General features: G+C 40.9%; 1 protein-coding gene across 3 annotated transcripts in view; it reads right to left on the minus strand.

The window, feature by feature from the left end:
• The window catches only part of SLC36A4 (solute carrier family 36 member 4), a 60760-nt gene that overhangs the window by 24075 nt on the left and 24287 nt on the right, over positions 1–12398 (minus strand). For 2 of the 3 annotated variants that reach the window (XM_088140566.1, XM_088140565.1), the window contains 3 exons: positions 10108–10335; positions 9522–9620; positions 3267–3436 (listed from right to left, as the gene is read on the minus strand). In XM_088140566.1, the coding sequence (XP_087996692.1) occupies positions 3267–3436; positions 9522–9620; positions 10108–10335 (497 nt within the window). The remainder of the gene's footprint in view (positions 1–3266; positions 3437–9521; positions 9621–10107; positions 10336–12398) is intronic. The other variant, XM_088140567.1, reaches the window with a different exon arrangement.

The following is a 12398-nucleotide window of genomic DNA, read 5'->3' on the forward strand; positions in this document are numbered from 1 at the left end:
CCCATTAATCACCCAGCACACCCAACAGATCCACTGCCCTATCTCTTCACCACCAGGTTTTGCACTCACCTGACCCATTTCCCTGGTGCCACATGCATTCATTACCCATCGTTGCCCTGCCCCAACCAACCCACCTTTCCAAAACTGCACACCTTCCTTTCCCACCACTACTTCTTTATTGCCTACCTTTTCCCCACTGTTTCCCACCACACAACACCTCTGCCAGAAGATGCATATTCCAGGTCCATGAATGGACAAGGCATACATGCTTCACTTTGGGGCTGGACCTCCCAATATTGTCAAATCTGCCGAACAAAAACTAGGTCTGGAAGAAAACAACCTAGATGTGTATTTTAGTTTTGTGTGCTTTCTGAGACATATAGCTGCCTTACTGGTTCTAGTCAACCTTTCTGCTCTGACCCAACAAAGCAACTGTTTCTTGAAAAGCTGTGGACTATGGATGTGCAAAATGTTCCATGCACGGATCAGGCAGTATTGATAAGAGAGGATTCCCACACTGATAACCTGGCTAGAAACTCTTATGCAAACAAAATCCAAAGGCAGATTGGTTTGCCTTCTCAGAAGAGACTGAAATCGTTCCCATTCTAGTAAAAGTGCAAAAAAAAGAAAAAGGCCAGAATCTTTTTAATTGTTTATAAATAAGTTCCATATTTAAAAGCAGGTTACTTGCTGGAATTCTTATCTTCATTGTTGTCATTTTGGTTGTTATTATTTTGGAGGGAAGGGTATCATTCCTCTAAATCAGCCCATCTCTCCCTCCTCATTTGTTTAAAATCAGATCTTCTTTTCTTCCCTTTACAAGACTCAAATCTGTTTTCAAACTCAACATCTTGAAAGAAATCAATGATGTATAAAAATTAAAAACCTCTAAAGCAAATATATAAAAATGTTACAACAGTGATATCATTAGGGATAGAGCAATTAATCATCTTCTCCTTTTGGGGGGGAGGTCTAGAGTTTCTTCCCCACAACCCCCCCCCCAAAAAAAATAGAGACCAGTGAATGGAATCCCCATGTCAAGTTTTAAAGTATTTCAGAATTACTAGAGTAGCTTAAGTTTTATCACTGCTTGTAGAGAGCCTCCCACAAGAATACTGTTGGCAACTATCAGAGATAAAAAGGTCCTCTTATCTGTGCATGGAAGTGCTACAGTACACTCCTACGCACCATTATTCAAAAGTGTCCCACCATGCTCAGTAAGGCTATCTGTGGGTTTAGGATTACAACCCAAAGATGAGAACTTGCATATGCTGGCTAAGTTACACTGAGAATAGAGAAAGATCAGAGCTGGCATATCTAGATTTGAATAGCAAAATGTGATTTGAAGTAAGAATGAGTGTTTGTCAAGAATGCCTTAAACACACCAGCTGCATAGGCCCAGTGTGAGAAAAATATATCCTTGGGTGAATCTTTGGGTGAAAGAAGCAAGTTTTAGAGGCCTCAGATGAATGGGATCACCTTAATAAAATTGAAACATAAAGGAATGCGCAGCACCCTTGAAGCTGGTATGAATTAGGCTGATTGTAAACCGCTTATCACAAACATCCCCATAGCAACGTAAGGGAGGATGTCTTCTTCCTGGCAGTTGGCACCTTGAACAATTTGTTTCTTCCCCTCCGACACTACTGCTTTCCTTATAGATAGCAGTTGTTCCGTCCTTGTAGATAGCGGCCAAGAACAGGGACAGAAAGTAACAGCGGCCAAGAACAGGGACTGCTCATTTAGGAGTGCCTGCATCATCAGATGAATATGTATACGTATGTGTTCTTTTCCCTTCCCCTTCCTTGTAGAGCTGTATAAATATCAGGGCTTCCATTTTGCCTACAGGGGAGTGTCTCCCACTAACCTTTAGTGGGGTCCCCCTCCAATATGTACTGCCTAATAAACACTGCAGTAAAGTGTATTGTCGAAGGCTTTCACGGCCGGCATACGATGGCTGGTGTGGGTCTTCCGGGCTGTATGGCCGTGTTCTGGAAGTTTTGTTTCCTAACATTTTGCCAGCATCTGTGACCGGCATCTTCAGAGGGCAGGAGCACAGAGAGGAGCAGTTCTCTCTGTGCCCAGGATGATGTGACCCTGTTGTGGGTATTTATAGAGATCAGCGAGGGTGCCTGAAGGGGTGGGGTAGGGTGGGGTGGGGGGGGGTTAATGAGTGGCTGCTTGTTTTGGTGTCAGCAGCCACTCGTTAACCCAACCCCCCCCCCCCCCCGCCCACCCCCTTCAGGCACCCTCGCTGATCTCTGTAAATACCCACAACAGGGTCACATCACCCTGGGCACAGAGAGAACTGCTCCTGTCTGTGCTCCTGCCCTCTGAAGATGCCGGTCACAGATGCTGGCGAAACGTTAGGAAACAAAACTTCCAGAACATGGCCACACAGCCCGGAAGACCCACACCAGCCACTGAAGTAAAGCCTTGATTATTTTGCCTTTGTGTCCTGCGTTTTGATTCCACACCAGAAAAACATGCAGCTGCTTCAAGGTATTCCCCCCAAATGCCACCTGCATACCCACATACTCTTTCAACCACATTTTTCCATCTGGATCTCTGAACAGCCCTAATAAAGGTAACTCTCTTATATGTTCCTATCATTAAATTCCAGAAGAAAAAGAAAAAGCTCTGTGGGGCAGCAACATTTCAGATCATCTGCTTTCTCACACCAATTATGGAAAATACCTTGGAGTTACAGGGATAGTAAAAGAACCAGGAGTTGCAGATTTAAGTCTGCTGCGCTTCATCTCTTTATTGGGCTCCCTTTGACAGGAACAACCACTTTGTTTTATAGTATTTCATGCATTTATAGCCATTTCTCTTCCATGATGAAACTCAAGGTAGTATACACGGAGTCCTGGATAGCTGTCCTTCTAGACATGATCTGATTCACACTTGTTTTGATGAAATGGATACATTATGTGTTTCTAGCTATAGTACTTCACTAGGAAAGGAAGCATTGCCACTTACTCCACACCACAATAAAACCTATTTGTCTCAATAATTTCTTCCCTGTTTTTTTTAGGACAGATCTCTTTTACACAGCCTTGGCTGCTTCCTCAATCACATAAAATTCTCAAGCAACAGCCAGACCCTTTGTGAGTTTTCCTCTCCCTTACAGGACTTGCTTACATTAATCATGTCTGATGGTTAAAAACCAGACCACAACTATCTTCTTTTCTCTTAATGCCATCTATAGTTTTCTTCACTTTTTGTTCAGAAACCCTATCAAGTCTTAACATGCCTTTACTGACCATTGATCTTGTGGCAGATTGAGAGTGATGCTGGCTTTGATTTCGTCCCCAAAGCGTACATATCCCAGGGTGGCTAATGAAATATACAAGGCCATCACAATTCCCATGCCAATGTTGAGTGCCAGTGGGAAGCGGTCGGCTTCTTTCATCTTATTCTGGAGGGGGAGCACCTGAAAAAGAGAAGATACAGATACGTAAGATGAGGATAAGAAATGATGAAAGAAGAATTTCATGTCTGAACAGCTTCTTCCTACAAGTTTTCAGAATGATTTAAATCAGCGTTTTCCAACTCAGCAGCTGCAACCTTTGGAAAAATTGCAATCATAATACAACCTCACAGTATGAGAATTAGGTAGGCTCGCTTATACTACTCTTCCAAAGTATCCTAGACATCAGATACAATTGACTATGCTATCAGATTTCAGCAGGTTATATTGAGGGCTCTGGGCTTAGGAGTCAGTTGCATCCCACTGGCCATGGATTGTTCACCCATGCCCAAAGAGATCGTGAAAAATAAGGCATGTAATAAAGAGTTTTAAAGAAATGATGCCTTTAGCTGCACACACAAATAAAATATGTGATGATTCAAATGCACCATACCCAACTAGCAATAAGCAGTAGCCATGTTGACTTTATCAATGAGCACTTCTGAGTTTTAACAGGACTGACCTCAAATATTTGCAGTCTGAGAAGGACAAAGTAGCCAGGTTGATATATTATACATTTATAACTTTATAAATCACAATAGCTGAGATCACACCTGAAGGGTGGATGTGCTCCAGGTCGCATCAATTAAATGTTGTGATCGTATGGTACCAAGAAAACATGGCTTCTGTGTCACAGCCCCTGCCCTCTGGAACAAAATACCCCCAGAGAAACACACAGCTCCCATTCTCCTTGGTTTCTGAAAGTTTCTTAAGACCTCGCTCTGTTCCCAACCCTGGGGTTAAGTGGTTGTGGAGCCCCTGTTGAGTTTTCTTGTATGTTGGGGAGCGTTGTTTCGGTCTGGGCAGTCAGCCAAATATAGTTATTTCTAATATATGTATTGGACTTATTGTATGCCACCCAGATTCTTCTTGGGGTTGGGCAGCCTTAACAAATCCAATTTAATAAATAAGAAGTTTAAAAAAATGTGTGCCTTCAAGTCAGTATTGACTCCTGGTGACTACTTGGACTAGTCCCTGCAGTTTTCTTGGCAAGATTTTTCAGAAGTGGTTGCCACTGCCTGCTTGCTAAGACTGAGAGAAAGTGATGGTCCAAGGTCACCCAGTTGGCTTCATGCCCAAGGCAGCACTAGAACTCACAGTCTCCTGGTTTCTAGGCTGATGACTTAACCACTACACGAAACTGGCTCAACAAAAGTGGATGAACCAAATTACATCTTAGCGCAGGCTGTGTGAAATTTTCCCATGTATTCAATCCTGTATCAAGCAAGAACTGCTATTTTTGTGGGCCCTGTTTGCAAGGTTCCCCCAGATACACTGGAGAATTCCCTTGAAGAGGGTCTCATGAACTACTACAGTGTAACTTTTTTGTCCTTCAATAACCATATTTTTTCAAGTGTAAATGGCTGAAGAAAGCTGTGGAAAGAGACAGAGCCAAAGATGGGTGAGCTATTCATTCTCAGATCTTTAGGTGCCCCTCTTTATTCCCTCTATTTCTGAGTCTCTCTTCTCTGCCAAGAATAGGACCAATCACTCTTTGCAAAGATGTGAATTGATTTGAGTGTAGAGAACTTTTGGGAAAAGGTCCAAGGCTTAAGACCACAGCCTACAAATAAGTTGACCAAAGACACTGGGTGGTGGGGATTCTGATGTAGCACATGATGTAGTCAGCATTTATAAAACTGTACAACTCCAAGGCCTCTCAAGATAATATTTGAAAGTGGTAATTCAAAAATAAGAGAAGAAAAACATTTAACAGCTAAGGATTTCTATCCCAAATTGTTATGTTCTTTGAAGGGCAAAATGCATCTCAAATGGCAGCTTTGAGAATGGACCAATTTAAAGAAATTGGTTAAGGAAGAAAAAGCCTTCTTCACTCTGAGTTTTACAACTGAAAAAAAAAATCTCTCCTTTCTCCGTCAATTACAGGGGAGAGTTAGGGAACTGCTAAGACTACAAAAACTTGCTTTCAAAGCAAGATTCGCTTGATTTTGCTTCAAAGGTTTAATTTTTTTAGCAATACCTAGAGAACATTTAATACTAGCTTACAAAAGAGAACCAAGGTGGTCCTTACTATCATAAAATACCACAGCTGTTAGGTTTAAATTTTGTCTGTATAAAAGGGTTCAGAAAGTTAGTATCCGTAGACCACTTGCAATATCCCTAGATGGCATCCGCAAATCCCCAAATTAAGTAACAGATTATTCAGATCAGTTATTAATTACATGGCACAAAATCACCCAATGTCAGCAGTTGTGCAGGAATTTTTGCCTGAGTTTGTGCAAGAATTCAGCATTTCGCACAAGATCCCCAAACGGAAAATCTTTTAACATTTTATGATAGCATAACACTCAAAAGATGGCACAGCGTTACCCACTGCCTGAAAAGTCTGCCAACAACTGCTGTACGAGATTAAGACAATTTAATGAAGATGTATTTTAAATGGAGGATAACACTTTCTCCAAACAAAGTCCAAATCCTAGGAGGAAAATCCACCAATAAGCAAGGAAAACACTTTATATTTAAGAACATATTAAGTTATATTAATTTTCACTTTTTGAGAGCTGCAGTGTGAAATGGCACTGCTACAGCAAATTCATGCATGTAATTACACAAACTGAACAACTCTGGCCCTCTTCAAACGAAAGAATAATCTTATGCAGGCATCAAATCTTCAGTTGTCAATGGCTCCCAGTGAATTTGTGGTGAAGGGAAAACACCTGCCTCTTTGTGAGTAAGCCACTGCTCCATAAGTGCCTGCAGACTCAGTCCTTGCTAAGTATAAAGGTAGCTCTGAAGAAAAGGCAGGTGTATGGGGTTTGAGAAGGTATTTGAGGGAGATGCTGGAGGACAACAAAGAAAAAGTGCAGAGAAAACACCTTCTGGATTATCTTTATCAGGGCTGTATAAACAAACTCCCCTATCTTCTGTGCTACCTTATTGGGACTCAGCTCATTGCTCAGACAGAGAAGAGAACTGGTCCCTTGTATTGGAAAGCCTTACTCAAAGGGAAGGAAGAGGCCAGAGACTACTCAAGGAGTTGCCTGTATGTTCACAGTTGAATCTGGAAGGCTAATTGAGATTGTTGGTGCTAGATCAGGAGAACAATCCTCAAATTGCTGTTGCCAGATCCATTTACTTTCTTGGTTAGATATTTTATTCTGAGAGTTACTTTGAGTTCTTGGTTTTGACAGCTAAGGCTTCAAAGAGTCTGTTTTTATTGTCAACTCTTGTCCCTAAATGCTCAAGGGACTGGGAGAATAAACTTCAGGTTTTCAACATCTTTGGAGAGTTCAGTGTTTGCTTTCTGTTACTCACTAGTCAGCTCCCCACCTCTCTGGCTACAAGGGTCTCTGCCACAGAATTCTATCAAATTGCCTTCCATTTTTGGTGAGGGACTTCCATTTCCATGGAACAGATTTCACAAATTCCTGCATACACATGCAGACTAAAGAAACAAGTATATTGTCTGTTGATTTGCAGTACCTAGTGAGAGAATAAAAGCATTAAGCAGTCTTTACTGCTTATGTGAATTACATAGTATGTCCAATATGTTATATGATTGGCAGACAGAAGACTGCTGTGTGGTAGAAGATCTCTAGATGATTTGCTAAGGATTTTTTATTTCTACCTGTCTAAGAGTAGCAATAGCTGAAAAGCTTACTATCTTCTCTTTGGTCACAGAGAGAGTGAGCGAAGCACCTCAAGACAGACCATTCCCCAAATCTTCCTTATATAGCTATTTAAAAAGACAAGTTAGATTTTGACTCTGTTAACAACATACACACCACAATGTCTGGTCTTTTAGGCAATTCAAAAAATTCTTGAATTTCTACAACCCCACAAATAAGGCAGGGTCAAATATAAGGATAAGAGCCCACCATCCTATACATAATTGTTTCTCAGTATGGTTGAAAATTTATGTTTACAGATATTTTCTTTTTGCTTCATTTTTCCTCCCCTCCTCTTTATCTTTTCCTATTTTTCCAAGCATAGCATGAAAGATGACTGACCCATGTCTATCCCTTATATTCAGAATCTCACGTCAATATCTGCAAAGTAATTAGCGACCTGCTGTTATGACATCTAAATGCTGCAAGAAGTTAAAGTTGGCAAGTAACCTCTGCCAGTCATGCTGAGATGTTCTTCTCTAGATGCAACTCAGATAGGAAGAGCCTCCTCTGATTAACACCAATAGAGGCACCCCATTTTGAGGTGGGAAAAAAACCCAGAAAAAATGGTAAGGTTACTTCAGGAGGCATATCAGAGTTACACAGACACAAAAAACAGCTGTGTGCCACACGTGCAAGTTAACTATCCACTTTGCAGTCCAAAGCCCTGGCAAGAAATGTGAAGTGTAGCCTCTAGCAGTTAAAATGTTGCCCACCTTTTCAAGAAGCAACAGTGCTGTGGCCCAAATAGGAAAGGGGAAAAATTGTTGAAAGTCAACCTCAAAGGCCACAGAGCTGCAAATCCACCCATTTGGGTAAGCACCAAGCCAAAGACTGCCAATCTGACTTGCCCTTTCAGTTCTATCTCCTGTGTCCCTGAAGCAAAATTTAGAATCAGTTATTGCATAAGCAGGACTCTATGCTCTGTGCTAAAGAAAGAGTGTTGTATATGATTTATATGCAAAAACGCAATTGTGAAACTTCTCTTTATTTTATTAATTTGCTTCCCCAAATATGTATCTGTTGCCCAGCTCAAACAACTCTGAGTAATTTACAATAATGAAATTAAAAATAAACTCAATCAAACCATGAAAATTCTATATCTAAATAGCAATTTTGCAATGTTAGAACATTTACAACTGTTTAATGCAGCTCATGTTGGCTTTACTAGTCATTGGAAGGGGGATCTACAAGGAACTGTAGACCCTTGGCTACATGTTGTAGAGATTTCAACAAGCCCTACCATATTCTCACACTGCACATAACAAACAGTGGAGCTTTGATCATATTGCTCCGGCCACCATCTTGACTTTTTTTACCATTTCTCACAGACACCCCTGCTTGAGAGTATGTTCTTCTCAACCACGAGGGCTAGAAAATACTTTAGTTATTGTTTTAAGTGAAAGCTAAAGGAAGATTTCACATTCAAGACAACCTCTTAAGCATCTTTCAATGAATTAAAGCAGACATCATCTAGGCTGACAGGTTAAAAGAAGGATTAATCATTTGTGTCAAAGTTCATAATATATAAAGAAAGGCAGAAAGCAGAAGACCATACAAGGTAGACTGGCATTCAAATATAACAGCCTTAGAATAAAAGCCTTTTGTGCCTTTATCAAAAATATCCTGGGGACCAATTGAGAAAAGGCCCTACTGTGTTAAGATGCATTAAGTCATAAATTTTTGAAAACTTTTGTATGGAATCATAAACTCAGATTTAGATGGTAGGAAGAGAATTATAGAAGAAATAACTGCAGCTTTTTCATCTCAGGTTCTTTTTCAAAGCCTATTTTTAAAATTTAATCTTATAAATACAATATTCAAAGTAAATCTCTCTTATGACTAAGCCAGAAAGAACTTCTACCTGCATGTCAGTTATAGTGAAAGACTGAAGCTTTCTTTCCCAAACTGGGGTCTTTCCAGATATATGGACTTCGGCTTCCAGAATTTTCAACAATAAGCCATGGTGACTGGGGAATTCTGGATGATGATGTTCACACAACTGCAGGGTGCCCAGGTGTTGGAGAACACTGAAAATTCTGAGTTTTGCAGGCAGCAGAATGATACAGCAACGTCCATCCCATGCCCAGAGGTACTAAAGGGGCAGAGCCAGTGGTAGAACATTGGAGCATGGCTTTTACCATTGCTTGCAGGCCTCCAACAGACAATCTAGGTTGGCATGAAATTTGTGCATCACCTTGTTTCTGCTCCCCCTCCCACAACAATCCTTGCGTATATCCCGCCCAGCTCAACCTTTTTCCTTCCACATACCATAGAGATATGACTTCCATATCAGTTTTTTCCAGATATCCCTAAAACTGGGAATCACGTTTACAGAACATCTGTTCAGCTAGTACAATAAAGGGAAGAGAAACTTATCTGAATTTGAGTGATTCGGGCAGATTCTTAACTTTACTCACCACTCCTATTCCTTCAAATGCAAATATAGCTGTGCCAAAGAAAAGGGGATACCTGCTCCATCCAGCTACCAGAATTAGTTTCCGTGGCTCAGATAAACCCTGTGGAGAGACATTAAAGAGTTGATATGTATCTATATCAAATTTCGTAATAGTATGAAGAGCAGCAATGTCTTCAAAGAAGCAAGGGCAGGCTGCCTAATGCCTAATAACCAAAATCACATCCAGTGAAGAGACCTGACCATATTAGTACCATATCCTACAATTTTCAAAAGCAAATGGTCTTCTATGCAATCAGCAGTGGGTAGGAGGAAGGATTTCTTTGAAAAGATACTGTTGTTATTTAGACTTGCACAGCCACCAAATCAGAAAATCTCAAACCAGCTTACATTAAAAACTCAATATGGTAGTTTGTCATTGCTTTCTTCTGGAATGTTCAACTAAGATAGTTTCAACCACCTTTGGTGCTTGAGTGAAGGTGCACAAACACAGAACCATAATCTAGAAAGGATCAGGGTCTAGATGGTAGAACACAACCAAATGTGACACTGAAAACCAAAACAGTGTGGAGAACTAATTCCTGACTCACCTGTATGACATACTGATAAATAATGATCAAGCTGACAGCCATGGCTAAATTTGCAAGGAACGAGAACACAGACAGATGCTTAAGATCTCGAATGAAAACCAAGAGGATTACAAATGGAAGGAAGCATAACATATATAATCTCAAATCAATGGTCCTTTTTTCTGAGGGTCCAATGCTTCCTGTGGTATTCGTAGCAGCTGATTTAGTTTGAACATATCCTTCATAAATCTGCCATAAGTTAAAAAGAGAGAGAGATTAGTACATTTAGCATTGTTAGAACTATAGGTAGTCCTCGCTTACCAACTGCCTTGTTGAATGACTGTTCAAAGTTATGATGGTGTAAAAAAAAAAAAAGCTGTGATCAATTCTTGCATTTACCACCATCACAGTGTCCCACAGTGACATGATCACCATTTGTTTGCTTAACGACCAAAGGGGAAGTGAGGTCATAAGCCCGTCTAAGTCACATGTTGTTTTGCTTAGCAACCACAGCACTTAGCGAAGAGTTGCTGGTCCTGATTGTGGTCACTAAGCGAGGGCTACCTGTGTGTAAAATGTAAGCAGTGGTTCAGAGGAAAGCAAACCTAGAGGATTATTTAGTTTTCCCTGCACATTGCACAGGGTTGGACTAGATGATCCGTGTGGTCCTTTCTACTCCACAATTCTACAATCCTATGGATCCTAATAGCCTGTTACAAGCCTTCACAAAACAGCTTGATGTAGTGACTAGAAAATAAACTGTGAGGTTACTCCCGACTGCACAGCCTGACCCCTTAGGATGCTCTCTCTCCTCCCAATTGTCTTCTGTAGCAGGGGGGCCCACTTCCAAACAATGCACTGGGCTGCAAACACAACCATTTTTTATTTCTTAACTACAGAAATGCTGTGTTTTCTTTTTGTTTTCTACATTCTTGCATCAAATGTCATGCAGGTAAAACAGCACTAGCCACATCAGGAGGGAGGTATTGACAGGTTTGAGGCTCCCCCCAAGATTTGAACGGCCCCCACCCTACTGGCATTTCAAAGGTGCCTGAAGACCTGGCTCGTTGCCCAGCCCTTTGGTGAGTGTGATTGAAGCCCCCTTTTCTTCTTTTTCTTTCTTCCCACCTGGGTTTGTTATCTCTGCCATCTTTGTTCTTTTTGGTTTTGCATTGTTTTCTTGTTTTAATGTTTTTAACCATCTGTAAACTGTGGAGTCCTTGGGGTTCTCTGAGCTTGGTTCTTTTCTTGCAAGAAAAGAACCACGTTCAGAGAACCCCAAGGACTCCACAGTTCAACCCTGAGCTACTTCGCCTCTATTGGCATCTGTAAACTGCCCAGGATCACTGGGAGTTGGTTGGCATATACATTTAGTAAATAAATAAATAAATGCAGAGATTAGATTACAACAAACTGAACAACACACAGAAATGAGACAAAGGCTTAGATCTAAAAAAAAAAAAAAAGGCCGCTGGACAAGTGGTGCATTCTGGAGCCCCCCTGGATACCAATATAAAAGGCTATGAATGAAACTCTATTCTATGGTCCTATGCACTGAGGACAATAAAAAAAGGAGCATCAAAGTTTTCTGTAAAAGCCACCAATATTCCTACATTCTGGCACCAAATGTCATGCAGGTAAAATAGCATATCCACAAACAGGAGAAAGAGACTGACAGGTTTGAGGGGGATCCCAAGATTTGCAGAAGTTAGAAGAAACTTAGAAAACACTGTGAGGAGCCAAAATAATTCAGTGAGGACAGGGTTTGCTCACAGGCACGTCATGTTATCTGTAGGGGAAAGAGAAAACCAAAAGGGAGAGAAAGAAATGGGAGGCATTGGTGCACTGGAATATTCCACAACAAAATGACACATTTTATTTCCAGGTGTGGGGAAAATGCCCACTTCAAGAAGGAACCAAAGCACTTGGAGATGGATGCAACCACCTATATTTTATTGACAACTATAATAATCACTGGGCTCCTGGCCAAAAGAATGTAAAACACTCCCAGCTAAGCAAGATTATGGGTTATATACTCCCAGAATTGTTACAGGAGTGATAAAGAAAACACTGCAAATTGTACTGTGACATTTACAGATGGAATGTAACATTTGATAACACTATGGAATGACCTTAGTATGGCGATCCCAGCACCTCTACATTCTTCTCTGCTAACAGGACTGTAGCCCAGCCTACCTACAGATACTCACACCATGTAGCATAAACAATGGCATTTATTGTGCCCATATACTGCCCCTCTTCACACCAGAGGAAAGACCACGGTCTGGTTTCTGGCATCTGTCTCCTCTCTC

Source organism: Python bivittatus, unplaced genomic scaffold (genome assembly GCF_059951505.1).
Source record: "Python bivittatus isolate LINGU-HERP-01145 unplaced genomic scaffold, Pbiv_v1 ctg000340_np1212, whole genome shotgun sequence".
In the NCBI taxonomy this organism is placed as follows: Eukaryota; Metazoa; Chordata; class Lepidosauria; order Squamata; family Pythonidae; genus Python; species Python bivittatus.